General features: G+C 57.0%; 1 protein-coding gene across 7 annotated transcripts in view; it reads right to left on the minus strand.

Annotated features, from left to right (window-relative positions):
* FGD5 (FYVE, RhoGEF and PH domain containing 5) overlaps positions 1 to 24551 on the minus strand; it is a 121200-nt gene that overhangs the window by 38555 nt on the left and 58094 nt on the right. For all 7 annotated transcript variants that reach the window (XM_061397213.1, XM_061397216.1, XM_061397214.1 and 4 more), the window contains exons 4-5: positions 7475 to 7533; positions 7331 to 7361 (exon numbers count right to left, since the gene is read on the minus strand). In XM_061397213.1, coding sequence (XP_061253197.1) covers positions 7331 to 7361; positions 7475 to 7533 — 90 coding nt within the window. The remainder of the gene's footprint in view (positions 1 to 7330; positions 7362 to 7474; positions 7534 to 24551) is intronic.

Raw genomic sequence — 24551 nt, forward strand, 5'->3', positions numbered from 1 at the left:
AGAATACTGGAGTGGGTCACCATTCCCTTCTCCAGGGAATCTTCCTGACCCAGGGATCGAACCCAGGACTCCCGAATTGCAGATAGATTCTTTACCATCTGAGCCACCAGGGAAGCACCCAAATATATCCATGTCCAATTTATTTAAAATTGCGTATCTAGAGCAAAGCAGAGGCTCTTAATAAACGTGCCACGTTTCTTGGGGGACGCCAACTACTCTGCAGGCTACCTACTGCCTACCTGGAGCGGACCCACGTGTGTCCCAGCCTGGAAGGTAAGGACTACACAGAATTCTGCACTGTCAGGCTGCCTGCCCTTCTCTGCATGTTTCTATTATCGCCCCTCCAATCAAGCAGGGAGCAGACTCTCACTCATGTTTCTTTCACTCTCGCATTGACCTGGCTTTGTTCACAAACTGTGCTGAACGGATGTTTGCTACTTTCCTACTAGGTTCTCAGTTCCAGGGGCAGCCTTTCAACTCCCAATGATCAGGCTGCACTCTGGACCAAAGAATCACAAATCTCTGAGGGTGGGACCTGAGCATCCGTGTTTTTTAAAGCTCCTGGGTACCCAGGCACGGGCAGCCTGTGTTCAGGGAACTTACAGGATCACCCATCTGTGGGTCTCAAATGTCAGTGTCAACACAGGTATTGCCTGCAGGGTCCTGAGGACACAGATGTCCAGGCCCCACCCCCCAAGTCTCTGACCTAGAAGATCTGGGGTGGGATCTAAGCATACTTCTCTCCCTCAAGCTCCCGGGAGATGCGGACGCTGCTGGTTCAGGGACCGCACCTTGGGACCTGCTGATGGAGACGAGTCTTTCTCACACTGTCCTCCGCAGAGACCCAGGGGGAAGGGAGGCAGAGGCAGAGTCGACTGTGGCCTCCCCGTGCCTCTGAACAAAAGTGTCTCCATTTCACCCACTCTTCGTCTTGGCGTCCTGAGTGGCATTCCCTGTGAGAAAAAGCTTCTGTGGCTAAAGACATCTGAGTCCTGCCAGCCGTCTCAGGGTGAGGCCCCGAGACAGAAGAGACTTTCCAAGGTCGCACAGCAATTTTTTTCCCTGTGTTGCATGAAAATTTAAAAGGAAGAGCCAATGCCTACAGTGGGAACCTCCTCTCCTAAGATGCCCCGACAGCTACCGCCTTCACACCTCCCAGCATGGGGAGCCCGTCACCCGCTCACCCCATCAGTTCAGGGGGAAAGAAAGCACGTCTTCTCACACTTGACTAAAATCTGCCTCTCTCTGCTTCTCCCAAAGATCCACGCCCTCTCTGCCCCGGAAGAGCCCAGCAAAGACTTAGAAACCTAACCACCCCCGTATCCTTCCAAGCTGATTAAAAACTATTTCTGAATGGGCAGGGGCTGCAAAGGTAAGTAAGAGACAGTTACTCTCCCTGTCCCTGAGAAACACAGAATTTTCTTGGTTCTGCACCCACTTCCCCAGGATGAAGCTGTTTGGGGGCTTAGTCTGGGTTATACTTGGGGTCCCCCAGTGCCACTCCCTGCCACCAAACCCACCAGCCCAACCTCCCCTACAACTCCTTCCCCGCACCCGCCTTGCTCGAGTCCTGAGGGCTTGGAGATTCCTGTACTTCCCTTTTGAAACATGAAGCATCGTGGCGTTCAGGCTCTGCCTGAAGACCAGCCCTCCAGACACTTCCTGTACAGCCCACACTCCCAAGCCCTCCCCTCTGTGAATTTGTTTCTGCTGCTTCTATCTGCCGAAAAGCCTGTTTCTACTCCTATCCATCCACGTCCATGTCAACATCTCCTCTTCCAGGAAGCCTCCCTGGACATCACTCCTCCCGCTCACATGACTCCACCCCTCCTCAGACTCCTTGCCGCCTCACTGGAATGTTCCACGTCCATCTGTGTACGGATGTGAGAGTTAGGGGCTTCCCAGGTAGTACTAGTGGTAAAGAACCCGCCTGCCCATGCAGGAGACATAAGAGATGAGGGTTCGATTCCTAGGTTGGGAAGATCCCCTACTGGAGAAGGAAATGGCAATCCACTCCAGTATTCTTGCCTGGAGAATTCCATGTTCAGAGGAGCCTGGTGGGCTGTGGTCCATAGGGTTGCAAAGAGTCAGACATGAAGTGACTTAGCGCACACGCACGGGAGAGTTGGACCATAAGGAAAGCTGGGCACTGAAGAATTGATGCTTTTGAACTGTGGTGTTGGAGAAGACTCTTGAGAGTCCCCCGGACTGCAAGGAGATCCAACCAGTCCATTCTAAAGGAGATCAACCCTGAATATTCATTGGAAGGACTGATGCTGAAGCTGAAGCTCCAGTACTTTGGCCACCTGATGCAAAGAGCTGACTCATTGGAAAACACCTTGAAGCTGGGAAAGACTGAAAATAGGAGGAGAAGGGGGCGACAGAGGATGGGATGGTTGGATGGCATCACCGACTCGATGGACATGAGTTTGAGTGAGCTCTGGGACAAAGTGAAGGACAGGGAAGCCTGGGGTGCTGCAGTCTATGGGGTCGCAAAGAGGTGGACACGACTGAGTGACTGAGCAACAGCCAGTCTCTCAGAGCTCTGCAGTCAACCAGGCCTGGCTCCGCTTCTCACTTTGGGTAAGTCACCTTCTCTGGGACTCAGTTTTAGACCCACCCAACCACCTGAAAAATAGTTACTGAGCACAAACTGTGCAACTGAACAAGCTAACGTAAGTAAACCACCAAGCACACGCCGGAGGCGCTTAGCAAAGCCCCTGTGGCTGGGTGGAGAAAGGGGGGCCTAGCGGGCTCAAACTTATGGCCCACCAGTTTAAGTAAATAAAGTCTTAAATTCGATGCTAAGTCCCTCTAGATCCTGTGTTTGTCCCATTCATGTCAGCACCGAGGCCGCCACCAAATGAAACTCCTACGTGCTGATAAGACAGAGGGCTTCTGAGTGACCCCCCACTTTCTCTGGGCAGTGTGGGGAGTCGGGCTGGGTCCATGGTGCTCCTGATGCCCCCGACACCCTTCCCCACGGTCACCGCCACTGAGGGTGGGGGGAGTCGCTGTCAGAGGGAGCACTCAGGAGGACCCGTGAGCCTCTCCCTGCCCTTCTGCACTGTGTCTGCCCACTCCCCTTCCCCACGTCCTTTCGCTCCTTCCTAAGACCCTGCCAGTCCTCAGGCCCCCCGCCGCGGGCACCTCTTTTTGCCCAGGGTCCCTGAGAGCCCTCTCCTGGAGCGTCAGCTAACCGCTCTCCACTTAATGCTTTGCATGCACATCCTTCCCCAAGCCCCCTCCCTCCACCCCCGCAACTTAACCCATGTGTCCCCAGGCTTAGCCTGGTCTGCTCCAGTGCTTGCTGCCTTAAGGAGACAAGAAGTCAGCCGGCCCTCTCTTTCCCGCACTCGACAGCCCACGGTCACCGGGCTCACAGTCCTCAAATCGGCCCGCAGCGCTGCAGGCCACCGGCACTCTTGAGGGGGTCACCCAACAGCCTCCCATGGACCTTCAGCGGATCAAACCCTAACCCCCAGCCTGCCTTGCAGGGCTCGCCCAGACCTGTGCAAAACCCACAGACATGACTGCGTCTACAGCGTCTGAAGGACAGCAGGGAGGCAGTGGTCAGAGGAGGCAATGCAGACAGGGGTGAGGATCAGGTCAAGGAGGGCCTCCCCGGGGAGGGGCCTCTCCTGGGGTCTCAGACAGTGACAGCTTCCAGAGTCACCTCTCCCAGTTGTGTGCTGGCTTCTGCACAGGCCTACAATGTCTTAGCCCAACGGAGAGATCGAGGGTGGGAATGCTCTGCGTCTGCCAGGAGAGGGATGTTTTGCAGATGAGAAAACCGAGAACTGAAGGTGTCTAGGGACCACGTCGCTTCAAAATCTCCAGTGACTCACTGTATGCGAGGAAAAGCAGAAGCCTCCAAGCCTGCATTTTTAGGGACATCTCAGGCTGCTTCTAACTTGGTTTAGGGCCAGTCACCTGACCCCTCATTCTATCTCCACCCTGCCTTTCCCAACGCACCCATGCCAAGGGTGTGCTGACAGTGCCCATTCTCCACACGTCACCATGTACCTTCAGGCCCGGGAGTGCTCCTGGCTGACCACCTGCCCTCCTCCACCACCCGGGCCTGGTGACTTCCTCAAACTCCATGTCTGTGGCAGCTCTTCTGCTAGCCTTCCTGGGTACACCCAAGGGGAATAAGTCTGTCCATCCCCCACGCACCTGAGGACACCTGCACAAATCACACTCACCACAGAGCAGCACCGCGGCTCACGTGTGCAGTTCTCCTCCCTACTTCCACCCTCCCCCCCAACAGAGAGGGAGACATCTACTCAAGGGCAGGTTCTGGGCCTTCTCCATCCTGGGGATCCAAGGCCTGTCTCAGCGCCTACGGTGTAGGAAACATTCTGGGATGTTCTGTCCAGAAGGAACGGGTAAGTCAGATGGATGGACAGTGGGTGGGTGGGTGGGGGGATGGATGGACGGATGGATGGATGGGTGGATGGATGGATGGGTGGATGGGGAGTCTGATGTATGACTGGGTGGATAGATGGGTAGGTGGACCACTGAATGGATGGATGGATGGATGAATGGACAGATGGATGGATGGATGGACGGATGGGTGGATGGGAGTCTGATGAATGACTGGGTAGATAGATGGGTGGGTGGACCACTGAATGGATGGATGGATGGATGGACGGACAGATGGATGGGTGGACGGACAGATGGATGGGTGGATGGATAGATGGATGGATGGGTGGATGGGGAGTCTGATGTATGACTGGGTGGATAGATGGGTGGGTGGACCACTGAATGGATGGATGGATGGATGGATGGACAGATGGATGGACGGATGGACAGATGGATGGATGGTGGATGGGAGTCTGATGAACGACTGGGTGGCTGCATACATCATTAGCTGCACACACAGATGAAAGGAAAAAGAGTGGATAAAATCCTGGCTAGATGAGTGAATGAGAAATTGAACAAACAGACAGATGGGCAGGTGGATAAATATATTTAGGACTTGGTTCATGGAAGGACAGAACAAGTCTTTAAACCAGAAGTCAGGAAAATTTCCTATAAAGGCCAGATGATAAATATTTCAGACTTTATGAGCCACATGTGGTCTCAGTCACATAATTCTTCTTTGCCTCTTTTTTCCACACGTGTTTAAAATATGTGAAATCCATTTTTAGTTCATAGGCTGTAAGAAAACAAGATCCTGACCATCAGAATTCAATTCTGGATGACCAGAAATTTTACTATTCCCAGAGGTAGCTCCATCTGAGAGCTACCATATGAGAAACACAAAGTTAAATTCGAAACACAGAAGGTCAGAGGCCATCCCCATCCGCCTCTCAACAAGAGCACAGTGGAGTTGAGGCGTGTTCTGGAATGAATGGGCCCATTGGTCCCTCTCCGCAACGGGGCAGCCTTGGGACTTCAACAGCAGTGGATCTCCATGGAGAAATTCTTAAGGGTACCCACCAACCTTAGCAACCAGACCAAGACCCTGGGGGCAGCAGTGGTGGAGAACATCCCCAAGTCTGTGGTCTCCCTGGGCCGGTGTCCCTGCTAGGACTCGAGTCACACTGGGGTGTTTGCGCCACTTCCCTCCCCATAAGCACTGACGTCACAGTGCAGATCCAGACCACGATTTCCCACACGAGCTTCTGAGTGTTTTTTATGGGCTCTTTTTTCCCCTCCTCAGGATATTGTCAGGGATTACCAGCGGCTTCAGCATCTTTCCAACTGGCAGGAAGCAGTGCAAGCCCAGATGGAAGTTTCCCAGTTAGAACCCTCTTAACGAAGTCATAAAACAGAAAGGCCCAGCCCCTCGGACACACAGCCAGCTCAGAAGTAAGCGCGAGAGCATCAGCCATGGGAGAGTCATGCTTCCCGTTGCCATTGCTAAATGCGTCTTTGAGGTTCATCCCTGGGGCCAGTTCGCTTCACACCCGAGGGCATGGGGTTTAACCTTGCACAAAAAGTCCTGAGTCAGAAGGCAAAAACCAGGGCCTGGGAGCACAGACCAGCCGCGCTCTGTCCCCCTCCTGGGGCCCTGGGTGGCAGCAACAGGACACCAGGGTGATGTCACCGACAGGGACCTCAGCGGGATTCAACCAGAGACCTGGCTGGGTGCCGGTGTCTGCTGCCTCCAGGGAGGCCCCCGCGCTGAGGAGCTCCCGACATGCGACGGGAGCGCACCAGGAATCAGGAGACCCGGGGCTTCATCCTGGCTCGGTCACCGCGTGACCTTGGCCAAGTCACTCCCCCTGGGCCTCCATGTCACCACCCACAGAACGTTCAGGATGGACGTTCCTAGCTCTAATGTTCTTGGAAAGACACAAGGGATGATACAGAGCAGCGCGGGACCAGAAGGTAACCTCCGAGGAGCCCCAGACGGTGAGAGAGCTCAGCCGAGCCGCGAGCTGTCACCAGAGCCTTTATGTGAGACGCGCCCTCACATCCCGTGGCTCTGCTGTGCCCTCTTCCCTGCCCCCTCCTTATGACTCAGTCCCAACGCCACCTTCTCCAGGAAGCCTGCCGAGACTCCCTGAGGTTGTCAGTTCCTGCCCTATGCTCTGGATGATTACCCGTCTCACTCATCTGTCTCCTTCGCTGGCCAGACTGCCCTTGGGGAAGGGCCCTGTCTGATCCCACTTTCCACCCCCAGCTCCCGTCACACAGCGTGTGTCCAAAAAGCATTCACTGAGCTGAAGGGAAGTGATGGCTCAGGGAGACTGCGGGCAGTGTGGTGGGCTGTGAAGGGGGGTCGAGCTGCAGGTCCATGTAGTCCCCAGTCTGGCCTCCTTTCCTCTGAAAAGTCCAGAGGACTGCCCCCGCCCCTGCCACGGGCTCAGGCGTTGCTGCCCCAATGCCAGGGTGACTGAGACAGCCTCTCGCTACCCCAGCTTTGCTTGGGTCTTCGTGCAAACACATCACCTTCTCCCCAGAGGCCTAAACATACAATGCGTGCACACACATGTACGTGTACACGCACACACATGCACACGCATGCCCCGACCACACATCTGAACTCAACACACACAGCTATGACCCAGAACTACACCTGTCTTCCTTCTGTCTTCCTCAACCTGAGGGTCAAGGAGACAGCAAACACCCTTCCGGAAACCTTAGCACGTTCCGCATACGCCGCTCCCCACCCAGGCAGAGTGCAGCTCCACGGGAAGCCCATGCCATCCGCCCCCCGAAGCACAGGGATCAGGGGCCCAGCTTCCCTGAGAAGCCCCGGTGAACGGGGTCTCTGCTAGTGGAAGGCACCTCTGTCTCCTCAACTGCTTTTCTGCCCCTTGTATCGTAGTCGTGTCAGAGGGCAATTCGCTCTGGACAATTGAAGTGACTAACTCACCAGATACAAGTGCTGGAGCATCTCCACGTATCTGCAGGGGGAGAGAGGGTGGAGTGGGCATTAATTCTCGTTCTGCACAAGCCGGGCAGGGGCTGACGCTCTGTTATCAAACTCAAGGCCACGGGCCGCGGCTCAGGGACTCACGCTTTCTCTGAAGACAGCAGCTCCTGCGCGATGACGTGGGCTCTGGACTGTCCTTCCACCTGCGGGAGGAAACAGAGCCGTCAGGAGGGACTGTACCTGGGGGGATGGCAGGACAGGAAGCCCAGCTCCACAGGCGCCAGTCAGGCTAACAGAAGGACTGTCACGCTATCGGAGGAGGACCCACACGCTTCTCAGCCACCCCACCCCCCAGTGCTCGCTACCAGGGCGGTGTTCAGCCTCGCCGCACCTTGGCTGCCCCACCTGTAACAGGGACGGGACATGAGCAGCATCTAATGCCCAGCCCGGGGCCTGCTGCCCACTGCAGGCTTAGTAAGCTGCCCAAGGGGACTCTGCCCACAGCCGGGCAGGTTCTGAACAACCTGTGGTTCTCTGTGCCAAGTGAGCCCTCTCTTCCTGATTCTGTACTTGCTATCCCCTCAGTGGCCTCTCCCCACTCTGCCTGCCCACCTCCCAGTTACCCTTGGAGACTTAGCCATGCTGTCTATTGCTTTCTCCAAGGAGCCCTGCGGATTCCCTCCCCAACTGGTTGGATTAGGTGTCCTTTCTGGGCGGCCTCTCTCAGGACACTGATTACCTCTCCCTGGAGGCAGGGCCTCAGAGGTGCGTCTCTGCGGCCAGTGCCCGGCACGGGCTGTCCCTCCTCTGTCACCAAAAGAATGATTGAGTGAATGAATGAATGACTGTTTACGCCACTTGGGAAGCACTGACTCTCCTGGCTGACCGTGAAGGTGAGCCATGTAACCCATCTGAATCGCAGCCTCCGCACCTCTGAGACAGGGGAATAACTGAGATTCTGTCTACAAACAGGAAGGATGGGCAAGGACGGGGGCAGGAGAATAGGCCCAGGCCTTCTGCCATGGGCACCCCCTGCGGCCCCAGACCGGCCTGGTATCAGACCCTGCGGAGGACCTGGACGAGCAGAGACCCTGCAGGGCAGTGACGGGACGGACACGGCGCCTGTACAGGCGAGGCTGGGCGGCGGGGTCGTGGTGGAGCAGAGGGCGCCGGGACCCACGGCTCCTGGCCTCCCACTGCCTCCCGACACGGCCCCACGGAAGTCACTTTCCAAGATCAGACCTCAGCTTCCCGTGTGTGAGCAGAGTGACCTCTGAAGGCCCTTCTCTGCTCAACCTCCGTGCTATTACATTTGAGAAGTGACGATCTACTCCCACGACCAGAAACGCACCGCCTGTCAAAGGAGCAGCTGCTAGGACGCCAGAACCAGGCAGTCTGGGCTCAAATCCCACCTTCTGCCTTGTGCTTGTTAAGTCATTTAACCCTTCTATACCTTGACTTTCCTATCTGTAAAATGGGCACAGTCCTATAATGGTATCTCACACACATGCATATTGTGAAGTTTAAACAAGTGTGTGTGTACATATATCTACACATACACGGAGCTTCCCTGGTGGCTCAGATAGTAAAGAATCTGCCAGCAATGCGGGAGACCCGAGTTCGATCCCTGGGTCGGGACGATCCCCTGGAGGAGGAAATGGCAACCCGATCCAGTATTCTTGCCTGGGAAATCCCCACAGACACAGGAGCCTGGCAGGGTGCAGTCCACAGGGTTGCCAAGAGTCGGACGTGACCGAGACTAACACACACACGTACACAGAGAAAGACCTCTCCTCGTGTCTGTGTCACACGCCCGGAACAGGGTCTGCACACAGTAAACGCCACAGAAGTATCAGCTGTCCTTATGCCTGTGGCGCCCGTACCCTGTGGTGGTGCCGGGCCCGGAACCAAGTGCCCAGGGATGGAGCAGGAACAGATCGTCTGCAGGGACAGGCAGGGAAAGGCCTCCACTGCTGGGTCAAGGCCGAGCCGCTCCTCCGACAGCAGCGGCCGAGGCAGAGGAACGCACAAGGGCCCTGGAACTGAGCACACCCAGGTGCCAACGCCGGCTCCGGCACCGTGCACTTGTGAGACGGCTGGCACACCACGACCTCCGAGCCTCCACTCCTTCACCTGAAACACGCGGAGAGCGACCAGCCAGTCCCTTGGGCTGGCTCTGGGACGATGCCCTCCTGACTCAGGGCCTTCGCGTTTGCTGTCCCCTCTGCCTGCGACACTCTTCCCCAGGTCTTTTTTAATTAAAAAAAATTATTCTTATTTGGCTGCACCGGGCCTTAGTTGCGGCACATGGAATCTTTGATCTTCACTGTGGGATGTGGGGTTTCAGTTGTGGGATGTGAATCTGCCTGCCAATGCAGGAGACGCAAGAGACGCGGGTTCGATCCCTGGCAGGTGGGGAGATCCCCTGAAGACGGGAATGGCAACCCAATGCAATATTCTTGCCTGGGAAATCTCATGGACAGAGGAGCCTGGCGAGCTACGGTCCACGGAGATGCAAAGAGTCAGACACGACTGAAGCGACTGAGCTCAGCACGTGTGAGCTCCCAGTTGCGGCATGTGGGATCCAGTTTCCTGACGGGGGATGGAACCTGGGCTCCCAGCATCGGGAGCGTGGAGCCTTCGCCACTGGACCACCAGGGAATTCCCGGATCATCTCAGTTTCACTTTTGGACTTTTTCAGGTCTCTGCTCAAAAGCCACACACACGCTCGGGGGGCCATCCGTGACAGTCTCACCCCGGGTTCTCAGCCTTGACCCCGCTGACATTCTGGGCCCCCCGGCTCTCGCTGCCTGTCAACAGCGTCCACGGCCTCTGCCCGCCGGATGACGGCTGCAGTCCCTCCGAGCTGTGACAGCTGGATGTGTTTCTGGACGCTGCTGGATGTCCCCTGGGGCACGAGCCCGCCCCCGTTGAGCACCTCCGCTCTAACCTGCTTCTTGCATCCTTTTCTTTACGGCAGTCACACTGCCTAACGCCGCCCTGGGACACAGGAGAAGTTCAAGACGCCCTGGGATGAATGAATGGAACTGAGATACACAGTACGTGCTCAATAAATGAGCCTGTTCCCTGACTGGTCTGTCGCTAACTGCTTCCTGAATAAGAGTACACTGTTTTGGAGGTTCCCGTCTCCCCAAGGCCACCCAAATTCAGCAGAACGTGGGCCCGTGGTCAGCCCCCCTCTGGCCCCTCACTGCCCCCTCTGCTGCAGAGCAGAAGGGAAACCTGTGAGGCCTCAGCCGGCCTCCTGCCCCTGACGGGCACCACGTTGAAGTCTGCCTTCTGCACCCGCAGGGCTGGCGTGGGCTCTGTGGCCCTCGCGCCTGGAAATGCATCCCGCTGGGACAGGCCTGGGCGGCTAAGGAGACCTCGTGGTCAAGCCTCCGTAACAAGAATCACTTTGTAGAGGATGGACAGGGCTCAGGAGACGCGCTCTGTGAGATGAGGCTGAGAGTCAGAATGACCGCCGATCTTCCAGGGGCCTGTGCATCCATTCTCACTTGCATCCAGCTTGACGCTGAGACTTGTGCTCTGGGCTGGGAAGGCCTGGATTCAAGTCCTGGGCTCTGCCCCTTCCTACACCTACACCCCTGGACAAGTTATTCCTCTTCTCCCAGCTCCATCTGGAAAACACGACTGATAATAATACCTACTAATGATCTGACTCTGCGACCCCATGGACTGTAGCCCGCCAGTCTCCTCTGTCCATGCGATTCTCCAGGCAAGAATCCTGGAGTGGGTCGCCATTCCCTTCTCCAGGGGATTTTTCCGACCCAGGGATCGAACCCGGGTCTCCTGCATTGCAGGGAGGTTGTTTTTTTTTTTTTTTTTTACCATCTGAGCCACCAGGAAAGAATAACAATAACAAACCAGGCAGCATTTACTGAACACTAAAGTTTAGCTCTGGATTTTCACATATATTATCTCACCGAACTTTCCCAACGACCCAGGAGGTAATTGTTATTATGAACCATTTTACAGATGAGGAAACTGAGGCACAACTAAGTCCTACCCTTTGCTCAGAGTCACTGCTAGTCAGTGGCAGACACTTGATTCAGCCACAGGTAGTCAGCTCCAACCCTGAAGCACTGAGTGGCGTGCCTGGCACTCGGCAAGCGCTCAGTAAATGGTGTTTTGCTTCACTGAAGGAGGCGCAGTTTTCCAATCGGGAAACACCCGTCCTGGACCTGCACCACGAGGGTGGCGGCAGGAGCCCGGCACTGCAGGGGCACCCAGGGTCGGTGCCCATCCCCAGCCTCAGGGCAGCGCCCACGCTGGCACCCAGCAAGGAGAACAGGGCTGGACGTCGGGACACTTCCTGACCCACCGCCCGGCAGGACCGAGTGCAAGTCCCACTCAGACGCCTGCTTTCTCATCGAAGATGGAGGGTCCCCCCACCGCACGGCCCGGATGAGGAGGTGATAAACGGAGGGGTCACATCCCACCCAAGCTTCTGGAGCTGTCACCGCTGCCATTGTCACAGGCTGGGGGCTGTCGGGAGGCGCTTCTGGGCACGGGCCACTCCGCACGTCCCTCCCCAGCCCTCCTGCCAGAGGGGTCGACTCCGAGTGGGATGCGGGGGCCATCCTGCTTTCTGACTGTGTCCATGATGGATGCGTCTTCACCAGCCAGACGAGAAGGGGGCCCGGCAAAGCCATGTGCCCGGGACTCTCCTCCGACGCTGCTCCTGGGCGTGGCCCCACTGGGGCCGTTTCATACAGATGTTTGTTTAACCAGGAAATGAACTCCGAGGCTGACGACAGTGTCCAGGGACAGACTTCTGGGAACAGGGCTCCTCCCAGGAGCGTGGGGGCCAGGGCCTGTGCTATCGCATTCCTCAGGCTGGCGCTGTGGGTGTTACGCCAGGCGGCCACCCCTCTGCCCCGGAGCTCCAAGCCGCTTATCTCCCCCGCTCCCCTGGGCCGCCCAGCCGCGCTTCCACCCCAGGCCCCAGCAAACCTGCCGGCCCAGTGCTGGCTGTCCTGGGGCCAGGGCAGGGCCAGAGGGAGGGGAAGAGGCCTCCCTTAGGGACCCTCCTGGCTAAACAGACGCAGGAAGAGTTGGCAGTCCTGGCCCTCTGCCCGGGGCTGTTTCTCCAGCTCGAGGACAGGAGTTCTCTGTCTCCTTCTAGAAAAGCAGTCCCCTAAGTCTGGTCTAAGAAACTCTGGGGTTCCACCTCCCTTTTCCAACTACGTATCTGTGTGAGTCTGGATCTGCGCCGAAGTTGAACAAAACAACACTTTCAACAGATGGAGAGGAGAACGCAGGTGTCTCCTACGAAGCCAGACATGAACAACATGTTTGCAAAAATGTAAAACCTAGGGACTTCCCTGGTGGCCCAGTGGTTAAGAATCCACCTGGCAGTGCTGGGGATGAGGGTGCTAGCCTTGGTCGGGGAACCACCACGTGCCATGGGGGACTAAGCCCGTGCACCACAGCAAAGGGCCAGCACCGCCAAAAAGTAAAAACAAAAAATTAAAACCTGGTTACTCTTCTCCCTGGTGGCTCAGATGGTAAAGCGTCTATCTACAATGCGGGAGACCTGGGTTCCATCCCTGGGTCGAGAAGATCCCCTGCAGAAGGAAATGGCAACCCACTCCGGTACTCTTGCCTGGAGAACTCCATGGATGGAGGAGCCTGGTAGGCTACATCCATGGATCACAAAGAGTCGGACACGACTGAGCGACCTCACTACTACTCTTCTCACTAAACATTTTGGAAAATAACTGTTTTTCATAATAAGTGCTATTTGTGTTAACATAAAATGGTCTGTGCGTGCTAAGTCGCTTCAGTCATGTCTGACTCTCTGTGACCCTGTGGGTAGCCCACCAGGCTCCTCTGTCCATGCGATTCTCCAGGTAAGAATACTGAAGTGGGTTGCCATTTCCTTCTCCAGAGGATCTTCCTGACCCAGGGATCAAACCTGTGTCTCCTGCATTGGCAGGCGGGTTCTTTTACCATAAACGCCACCCCGGAGGCCCTGAAATGGCCTGTTGTTGCTCTCTTTAGAATGAGTGAAAAGATACACGATTTAAGTTTTACTCAGTGTTACCTTCTCAGGTGGTGACCATGGATAGCTACAACTTACAGAAACAAAAACTCTAAGGGGCTTCGGATCATTTTTAAGAGGCCAGATATGGGTCTGAGACCGAAAGGTTTTAAGAAGCACTGTTTTAGAGAGTCTCACACTGATCACAGAGGACTGTGGATAGAAACGCTCTGCATTCTCAGTGAAGAGCTCAGGCGCAGAGGTCTCGAGGCCACTGTAACATAACAGTGATCGCCGTCATCGTTGCTGTGCGAGGCAGGGTAATGAGCCCCAGGCTGCCTGGCCTGGCCCTCGGCAGGGCCCCACGCATGCCCGGGCCGCCACTCTCTCCCCAGCACCCTGTCCTGCGGCAGAGGGAGAAACCACCCCCGAGCTCCTGTTTTGTCACCCGCCTCCTTGCCTGCAGGCCTGCTGGGTTGAGCCTTGCTCGGCCTTTAAACAGCTGCCTCTTTCCTTCACCCTCATCTCTGCCAGCTCCCGGCAGAGCCCCGTGTCCTGACGTCCGGGGCCTGGCTCGGCGCCCCCTCCTCCGCGCACACCTGCTCCCTGCCCGCGGTGACCTGGGCACACCACTCCCCCACGCCGTAACCCTCAGCTTCTTGGCTCCTGGAGACATCTTTCCCTCTCAGATGACTGTCACCGACACCTGTGTCTGCTCCACCCACCCGGGCCTTGTCCCTGCTCAGAACCGCCCTGCTCTAAGTGGGTGGGCTCTCTCTGGTCACCAACTTAGACCTGCGCTCCCGAGCGTCCTGCAGCCTCAGCTGCGCTGCCCTCTTAGCTCATGAGAGCTACAGCCAGGGGCCTACTCCAGCCCACCCAAGGCTGAGGGCTGCCATTCTCTGTCACCTGCAGCCCCGAGTGGCCCCACAGCCCCCGAGAGAACCTGCCCTCCCACCCGATGCTGACGCCTGTACTCTGGGGTCAGGAGACCTGGTTCAAGGCGTGGGCTCCACCCCTTCCTACACCTACCCACCTGGACAAGTTCCTTCTCTTCTCTGAGCCCCATCGGTAAAACAGGGAAAACAATACCCACTGAGTAATATAATAGCTGGTGCTTCTCGGACAATATGACAGCTACTGTTGTTGTTGTTCAATCGCTCAGTCGTGTCCGACTCTGCGACCCCATGGACTGCCTCCCTGTCCATCACCATCTCCAGGAGCTTGCTCAAACTCATGTCCATTGAATCAGTGATGCCACCCAACTGTCTTGCCCTCTGTCGACCCCTTCTCCTCCTGCCCTCAATCTTTCCCAGCATCAGGGTCTTTTCACATGAGTCAGTTCTTTGCATCAGATGGCCAAAGTACTAGAGTTTCAACTTCAGCATCAGTCCTTCCAATGAATATACAGGACTGATCTCCTTTAGGATGGACTGGTTGGATCTCCTTGCAGGCCAAGGGACTCTCAAGAGTCTTCTCCTGCACCACAGCTCAAAAGCATCAATTTTTCAGTGCTCAGCCTTCTTTATTGTCCAACTCTCACATCCGTACATGACTACTGGAAAAACCATAGCTTTGACTAGACAGACCTTTGTCGGCAAAGTGATGTTTTTGCTTGAGGACTTAGTGTGTGTTAAGCATGGTTCTGAGCTTTCTACATGGATTACCTCATTAAAGCCTCCCAACAACATATGAGGTAAGCACTATTATTCTTACCTCCATTTCACAGATGGGGAAACTGAGGCACAGGGAAGTTCTATCCCTCTCCTGTTCCATTCCTCCATTCCTCCCTGTCCCACGGAACTCAGATTTATTCTGTAAGCTCTCCTAGCCTTTCCGTACCTCAGGGCTTTCCGGCTCATGCAGGTTCCTGTGTCCAGGAGTTCCCTGTGATCTATGAAGTGTCTCTTAAGTCACCAGCTAAACCTTAGCTGGGCAGAGCGCCAGAGTGGGCCCCCGATGCTCCATGCCCGCCAGCCTCCTCGACTACATATCCTGTGGGTGGCGGGTGGGGGGAACCACATCCGGACAGAGAGAAGGGGCTGCTGACCAGGGCTGTTTCAAACCCTGGGAAATATTCCTAATGAGCCTTAGCTATTTTGAGGGTCCCAGCGAGGGGCCTTGCTGGAGTGTCCTGAGGTCATGTCTGGAGCTCAGGGAGCCAGACTCACACGGGCAGCAGGGACCCCACAAGAACGCTATCTCCGAGGCCCCCCGGGGCACCACCGGAACAGACAGCATCTTCCCCCTTGGAATGCACCGGGGTTTCCAGCACGGACTTCGGCGGCTGTCAGGAGGTTCAGACGGGTGCTCGGGGAGAGGAGGGTTGCTTTTATCCCAGCTGCTACCTGTGTGTGTTCGCACAGGTGGCAGGGAAGGGATGAGGCGGGCCAAGGAGAGGCCACATCTGCAGGACAAGGAGGGAAGTAGGTGGGGCCGACGGAGCCTCTCCCCCCGTCTCCCCCTCCCCCAGGAACCAGCAGTCAGCTTCTGCTCCTGGGACTCCCAGCCTCACTCGAGCTCTTGAGCACAGGCTGCAGTGAGTCTGGGTTTGGCCCAGATTCTTCAGAAAACTTCCAGCATCTCAGAGAGTCTCTGGTCCTGGAGGCAATTTGTGATGTTGACGGCGTGTTATCTCGGAGCTTCAGGAGACCCCACGAGGCTTCCGGAGACCTGACTTCTCCTCGACTCAGTCTCCAACCTGCCGGACGGCCTCAAGGGAGCGGTGGCCTCTCCCAGAGCCACGGTGGCCTCTCCCAGGACACTAAGGGCTCTCACATATCACAGACCCCACACCCGCCCCCCCCATCCCTGGTCCCTGGTCTCCACCACTCTCCTCTCTGCGTCTGTGCCTCTGCCTGGCTTAGTCTCCTCCTGTACGGGAGTCACATGGTGTTTGTCCTCCTCTGACTCCCTGACTTCACTGAGTACTGAGCCCTCGGGGTCGGGCCACGTTGTACCACGTGACAGGACTCCCTTCCTTGTAAAGGATGCATAGTATTCCACTGCGCGTGAAGTCCACGCTGTTTATGCACCCATCCTTCGATGGACACTGAGAGGCCAGATTTCATGTTAAGTGCTCTTAATAAAGAAATCAAAGAGGTCCTGTCCTGAGCGTCTCACTTCAGTCTGAGAAAGGACCACCCAAAGGTCAGGAAGCCAGTCGACGCCTGGGCTCCCCACCTTCACGCCCTGTGCTCTGCCCTCCGAGGTTTCTCTCTCCTTTCTATGTAGCCACGTCCCACATTGCTTCACAGAGCGCACTACGCCTCACCTCCTCCTGGAATCCTCCCTGGCTGTCCCGACTCTTAAGACTGGGGACACTCATGCGGCTCAGGCACAATTACACAGCTGAGACCCTGTGACTGTTCCATCTTCCCTGCAGCCTTTGTTCTGTAAATAACTGTGATGTGTAACCTTTATGAAAGTGCATAAAACGTAGCGCCTAGAGATTATCACACGAGGAGCCTTCTCATTCTCCACCCTGACCGTAAGTCCCCACGCTGGGCACCCCACTGGCTTCTTTTCCAGCACCTTGGGGAGCAGAGGGCACTGCGGATGCTCCACACAGCCCGGACGGCTGCCACACAGACCCGAGCTCAAACTTGAGCGTGTGTGCGAGCTGCCAGGGGGCTCTTGTTAACATGCAGATACTGGACGAACGTAGGGGCTCAGGTGCTGGGGGCCCACAGGTCAGCCTCTGAGCAGCCGGGCTGCGGACCAGGCACAGACAGCGACGCCCACAGAGTCAGGAAGGACAAAGGGAGGGCAAAGGCGACCTTGTGGCCCCAGCTCTGAACTGGTCAGAGGGGTCTGAGCCTTGGCAGAGAGGAAAACCAGGCACAGAGGAAGCTCTCTGAGCACCAGGGCATCCCAACGCTGCCATCCCCAGTCTGGGGGCTCCTGGCAGTCCGCAAGCCCTCCAGGGCACTGAGCAAGGAGGCGTGGGCCAGGCAGGCAGCCAGGACACCCCCTGGACCCCTGCGCCCCCATTCTCTCCCTTCCGCTTTAGGTTCTGAGAGTCTGCATCTTCATCCTCCTCCATTCAACTGTCTGAAAATAAACTCTCTGTGTTAACTTGGCCAAACCGCTGTGCTCTGTAAATTGTACATGACTGAGGCGGTGCTTTTGTTCATTAAACTGTCCTTCAACTGAGATCGTCTTCCATGCTTAAATGCAGGACTTAAATGAATGCGTCTAACGCATTCATCCACGGATCAGTTTCCTTGAGGATATTTACCGAATGCTGTTTTACGTGCCAGGCAGCAGCGACGCACCTGCGAGTAGGACAGTCACGGTCCCTGCCCTCCTGGGCTATTTTGAGAGGCAAACGTGAACACTGTGCAACTAAGCAGAAGAGAACACAGAGCAATCGCAGCCTGAGACGGGGCAGGGGAAGGGAAGCACAGGAGTGCGCAGGCCAGCAGGGAGAGGCCTCTCGGAGGACGTGCCGTCTCCTCACAGCCCTGCAGCCCACGGTGCCAAGGGCAGGAAGAGCGTCTCGCGTGCAAATAAGCGCAAGTGCAAAGGCCCTGGGGTGCAGGTAAGAAACAGACGGCCTCGTTCTGCAGCCTCTGTGGCTGAATTCCATTCCATCCGTGACTGACTCATGACGACAGGAGATGAAATGCCAGGGACTCTCAAGTCTTTCCAACCTGGTGCCAATCACCAGAACAGCGAACTTGAGAGGAGAGGCGAGGACTTGCGGGTGGGGGTAGGGCGCATGGAAAAGTGGTGAGTTCCGCTGGGCATGTGCCGAGTCTGAGGTCTGCGGGGAAGTCTGCAGGGCTTCTGAGAAGGGCCCCTTAAAGCAGGTGGCAGCTGGAATGTGAGGCTAAACGGAGGGGTGGGCTGCAAGGTCAGCTCCGGGGACACACCTGAGAAGGGCTGGCCACTGGCCCGCGAGCGACTGGAGCAGAGGACTGGGAGGAGAGCGGGGCTGGAGGAGCCCCAGGAAATCAACACCTCCAGGGAGCCGCAGGCAGAGAGGATGGTCAGGGAAGCGGGTAGAGAGCGAGGAGAAGACAGAGCCAGAGATGCTGAGGCAGCTCCTGTGGCGGGGAGGCCGCCAGAGTGGAGGCTTGGGGTCCGAGGTGGACAGTGTGCAGAGCGAGGGACCACAGCGAGGGGGGTGGGGAAGTGGGAGGAGCCTGCCTGTGGGCGGAGCAAAGGCCTGCAGAACCTGTCCAGCCCAACCCCTCCTTCCCTGCCCCCCAGGCTGACCTCCTGGGCTCACTGCCACCTCCCACCTCTGCACTGCTGCTCCCTGACCACAGGGCTGTCCCCAGACCTTCCCATTTTCTTCCTCCTTCCCAACAGCCAGCTCCCAGCTCAGAGGTTTCCTCTTCATCACAAAGGCTTCCTGGGAACCTGGAACCTTCTTATATCTCTGGAGGGAACCTCAAATGGGCCAGCTTGTAAAAGAGTATGGCAAGTCCTCAAAAAACTTCTTGGGTCCCAAAATCACTGTGGATGGTGACTGCAGCCATGATATTAAAAGACGCTTGCTCCTTGGAAGAAAAGCTATGACCAACCCACACAGCGTATTAAAAAGCAGAGACATTGTTTTATCGACAAAGGTCCATCCAGTCAAAGCTATGATTCTTCTAGTAGTCATGTATGGATGTGAGAGTTGGACCATAAAGAAGGTTGAGTGCCAAATAATTGATGCTTTTGAACTTAGGTGTTGGAGAAGACTCTTGAGAGTCCCTTGGACTGCAAGGAGATCAAACCAGTCCATACTAAAGGGAATCAGTTCTAAATATTCATGGGAAGGACTGACGCTGAAGCTCCAATACTTTGGCCACCTGATGCAAAGAGCAAACTCATTAGAAAAGACCCTGATGCTGGGAAAGATCGAAGGTGGGGGGAGAAGGGGACGAGAGAGGATGAGATGGTTGGATGGCATCACTGACTCAGTAGACATGAATTTGAGCAAATTTCTGGAGATACTGAAGGACAGGGAGGCCTGGCGTGCTGCAGTCCATGGGGTCACAGAGTCAGACATGAGTGAGTCACAGAACAACAACAAAGGATGGCTATGTGATCCAGCAGTTCCACTTCTGGGCACACACACAAAAGAACTGAAAGCAGTGTCTTAAAGAGCGATTTGCACACCAAGCTTACAGCAACGTGGTTCGCAGCAGTGGGAAAGTGGAGGCAGCCAAGCATCCGTGGAGGGATGAGCTGACAACATGTGACAGGGGCACATCCAGCCTTCCAAGGAAGGAAATCCGACACACGTGACAACACGCATGAACCCGGAAGACGTCCTGCCAGGTGAAATAAACCAGACACACAGATACGGATACCCTGTGAGTCTGCACAGCGGAGGTATCTAGAGTGATCTCCTTCACAGAAACAGAGAGCAGAATGCTGAGTGCCAGGGGCTGGGGCGGGGCGGGGCGACGCTCTGTAAGACATGCTGAGTCTCAGTTTGGGAAGATGAAACAGTTCTGGAGAGGGACAGTAGGGATGGTTGCCCAACAACGTGAATGTTCTTGGCGCTACTGAACCGTATACTTAAAAATGGTCATGGTGGAAGATTTTGTTTTGTGCATTTTAAACCCCCCCTTTTTTGTTTGTTTTTGCCGTGCCAGGTCTCAGCGGCGGCACACGGGGTCTTCTATCTCCAGTGCAGCACGTGGGATCTTCAGTTGCAGCATGTGAGATCTAGTTCCCTGACCAGGGACTGAACCCAGGCCCCCTGCGTTGGGAGCGTGGAATCTTAGCCACTGGACTGCCAGGGAAGTCCTTCACCGAAACTCTTAAAAAAAGAAATTCTGAAAAAAAGAAAAGCCTCCTCCAGCCTGCCGAAGTTTCCCATCTCTCTTACCCCTGGCGCTCTGTCCCCCGCCTCTGTGGTACTTTCACCACCGCAACCCATCTTAGGGGTTTCTGGACGACTGCTCATCACCGTCTAGGAGGTACACTCCAGCAGAGCCAGGAGACACCCTGTCTGACCTGTGGCTGCTGTTTCTTGGGCCCTTAGAGGGGTGCCTGGCACACAGTAGGTGCTCAGTAAATACCTAACCAAGAAATACAACTGCTGAAGAAGAGGAGGGCCAGGTGAGGTCACAGAGAGGAGAGGTGCGGACAGGAGGGCGCTCTCGTCCGACAGGAGACGTTTTCTGGGAAGGTGGGCTGGCTGCCGGGGAGGAAGCTGCGGCAGGTGAGGCCCGGCCTCCCGGGCCTGCAGGAGCGCGTCTGCAGTGGAGCCAACGCGCACCGGAACGCGGGGTTCAGAGTCTGCGGCGTGGAGAAGGTGCATGGTGACATTTAACACAAGTTGGGGGCTGGCCCCGTGGAGGTGACCAGGGTTCGAGCGGATCCTTTAACCCTGACGGATGGTCAGGGTGAGGTTGCAGGTGTGAAGCTGGGGGCAGGAGGCCAGCACGGAAGCCGGGCTGGGCCCCCAGGACCCTGGGTGCGGCCGGGAGGGGGCATCCTGCCTGGGCGGGGACCAGAGAGGGTAGGCAGGCAGGACGGGTCTGCTCCAGAGGATAGGGCTGGGGTCAGGGGTGGACCCGTCCAAGAAAACAACATCCTTGGTGACAACAGGAGTCCGGCCAGGGAGGAGGTAACCCGAGGGGCCACCAACTCCCGGGCTGATCTAGGGGGAGCTGGTATGTTGCCCGAAAAGTCCCCGTTAGCTTGAAAACCGGGCACACTGTCGGGAGGGGAACTGCCCAGCCAGCTTATGTCTCCTTTCATTGCTAGATCCATTTTTAGGTCCGGCTCAATTCTCCTTTTTTGCCCCCTCTTTCCTTCAACCCACACCCTTTGTCTGTCCACGAGTGGGAGCGAGAGAGGTCAGACAGGTGGGTGGACCAGCTGGGCTCAGCTTCCTGTCCTGCTGCAAAAATCTCTCCCCTCCTGCCTGGGTAGGCCCGAAACATCTGGGAAGGGTGGGTGGGGCTCAGCACTTTTTATTTATTGTTACGTAAACCGTAAACCGTATCACCCTGGAGGAAGGGTGGGGCTCACCACCATATCCCCACACACGCCCAAGGTCCAGGGGAGGCCATCCCAGGCCAGGGCTGCCCCTTTGAGACCGCTGGAGTGGAAATCTGGGTCCCCTTGCCCCCAGGACGCGACAGAGGCACAGAGAGGTGAGGTCTGCTTTTCGGAAAAGCAGAATTTTCAGAGAGGGTGGAAGACGGAAGAATAAGAAGTGAATGTTCCACCTCCCCACCCCAGGAAAGACTGCTCCGTCTAGAAACTTCCCAGCGGTCGAGGGGCCCTCACCCCCAAGGACTGCCAGGGAGCGCCCTGCAACAGCCTGTGGTGGGGGCTTGATCAGGAGGCACAGACACTGATTGAAACCGGCCTGCTCTCAGCTCTGCCCTCTCCCGGGATCCACCCGCAGGACAAAATGTGTGTGTGAGGAGGGGTACGAACGGGTGCCCTGCGGTGTTGTCCACAGAGCAGAGGAGGCTAAGACTCCGAGCTCCCAATGCAGGGAGCCTGGGGGTTCAATCCCAAGTCAGGGAAGGAGCTCCCACGTGCTGCAACTAAAGTGTGCCCGCCTCAACTAAGGCACCCTGCACGCTGCACGAAGGCCGGGGGCCTGCGTGCAGACGAACAGATGAGTTATTCCCCAAACACCAGAGACACTCTACATGCCCCTCAGCGAGGGGAGGGCCGAAAAACGACAGCACAGCCAGACACTGGAAGCGCCGGGCACGAAGAAAATGAAGCGAGAGCTCCCTGCACTGACGCAGGACAATGTCTAAGACCCCAGTGAGCGAACCCCACTGAGTGATCGGCCCTGTTTCTCAGAGCTTGACACAGTTTACGGGGAAAAAAAATCACAGCTCCACAAATAATGCCATCCATTTTGTCCATTTCCGACACTTAATGAATGATGTATGCCAGTGGAACACAGCGGAGAAGGTGTGGAAGGATACACAGCCAACTGCATACCAGGTGCCCCGGTGAGGGCCCGGGGGCCAGGAATGAGCGCCCCGGGGTACTGAGCCCTCACCTGTGGGGATCTCAGACGTGACGAGGACCCCCCAGTGGAGCACGTCTCGGGTGATGAAGACCTGATGCCCACAGGGGCCTGCACCGCTGCAGCGTCAGGAAGGCCTCACAGGGAAGAAGTGGGGGGAGCAGGCTGGGGGGAGCAGGCTTGGGGGGAGCAGGCTGGGGGGAGCAGGCTGGGGGGAGCAGGCTGGGGGGGGCAGGCTGGGGGGAGCAGGCTTGGGGGGAGCAGGCTGGGGGGAGCAGGCTGGGGGGGCAGGCTGGGGGAGCAGGCTTGGGGGGAGCAGGCTGGGGGGAGCAGGCTTGGGGGGAGCACGCAGTCCACGTCTGGCAGGTGAGGAGGCTGGGCTCCCGAGAGTGGACTGACCAGCCTGGGGGGTCTGGCCTGCTATGTCTCCCTCTTGGCGCTCAGAAACAACGGGATGGTCCTTCTCATGGTAGGAAGTGGCCGGCAACACAGCAGGAGTGGAGAGACGCAGGTGGTCCCACGGGAAAGTGGGGAACCATCACGGGGTACACAGAGCTGCACGTGGGGGGCCCCCCTGTTTTCTCAGTCCCTCAGCTCTGCGGGGACCCAGCCCCAGCCCCAGCGTCAGAGTGAGGGCCGACCCCCGAGGACAGCGAGGGCGCTCTGCTCTCAGGATCCCTGACCCCAGCGACGCCCAGAAGGGCCAGAATCAGAGCTCACCTCCCTTCCCCGCACGCCCACTCCTCCCAAGCCAAGAGCTCCTCCTGGAGGGAGGGGAGGAAGCGGAGAGGCAAGAGGAGGCCACCAGGATCGCAGCAGAGAAACAGACAGACAAGCCCGGGTTTGGAGTCAGCGCTGTTTCCAGCCCCTTCAATTGCGTGCAGTGTGGCCTTGGGCAAGTGACTTAACCTTTCTGAGCCTCTGTGTCCTGGGCTGCGGAACAGGGAAAGTGCCACTGGCTTCAGCGCTGTCGTAAGGAACGAAAGAGAGAGCAGACTTGGGAGCGCTGGGTGCCCCGCGCACAGCTCGCTGCCCAGAGCGTGAGGAGCAGGGAGAGGAGGGAGGGGGAAGGGACCGTGGCCGAGCGGGTGGGGAAGCCCCCTGACCCCGGCCCTAAGCCTTGAGCATCCTCACAGCACCAGGCAGACAGGCGAGTGAACTTTCAAAAGAAACCAAATGCACCAGATAAAATGAAACTCATGCCCACGTGTCAACTGCTTGGTAAGCGCCAGGCACCCGGGCCGGCGCTCCCAGAGGAAGAGCCTGTGGTCAGAGTGGACCACCTCACCTGGGCTGGGAGGGGAAGACGCATGCCCGGGGTGGGGGATGGAGAGGAACAGGTGCCAAGGGAGGAGCCTGCTCCTCTGGCGTTCGGGCCCCTTCTCCCCGGCAGATGGGAGGGCACCCAGGAGGTGAGGGGAGACCCCAGGCTGGTCCCAGATGGCCTGGTGGTGGGTGTCAGCCTGGTCTAAACTGCGGGGCCCAGCCCCTCGTGAGGTCGCCTGGAGGACACCACTAACAGCAGTGCGGCCACAGTCAAGTTCTGCGGCTCCGACAGTTTCTGCAAACCTGAACACGGGAAAACAGCCCGTGTGTCCTGGAAGTGCGTGAAAGGAAGGAGATTGGGTCGGGAATGGCGAGAGGCGTGGGCTCACCCCAGCACCGGATGGCGAGCAGATGTAACCACCACCATGAACAAGGCCTGATGCCCAATAACAAGGTCCAGGCCTTGACTGTGACCTGGGCCTCGCCTCACCGTCCACCTCCAGAGCTTCCGTGGTGGCTCAGATGGTAAAGAATCTGCCTGAAATACAGGACACCCAGGTTCGATCCCTGGATTGGGAAGATCCCCTGGAGAAGGGCAGGACAACCCACTCCTGTATTCTTGGCTGGAGAATCCCATGGACAGAGGAGCCTGGCGGGCTGCAGTCCATGGGGTCGCAGAGAGTCGGACATGACCGAGCGACTTCACTTTCCGGTTCACTTTCTCCCAGCCCCGCCCATCCCCCCACCCCTCACTGCAGCATCACGGTAGGCAGTAAGGACACCTTCGTGAAACAGTCACACACCTAACTCATCGCACCCTCACAATTCCCACTTCACAGATGAGGAAACTGAGGCCCAGGGCCCCGAGGTCACTGGGAGCTAGCCCTTGTGTGCTCAGTCACTCGGTCATGTCTGACTCTTTGTGACCCCGTAGACTGTAGCCTGCCAGGCTCCTCTGTCCATGGGGATTCTCCAGGCAAGAATACTAGAGTGGG

The sequence above is a fragment of the Bos javanicus genome, chromosome 22 (genome assembly GCF_032452875.1).
Source record: "Bos javanicus breed banteng chromosome 22, ARS-OSU_banteng_1.0, whole genome shotgun sequence".
Classification (NCBI taxonomy): Eukaryota; Metazoa; Chordata; class Mammalia; order Artiodactyla; family Bovidae; genus Bos; species Bos javanicus.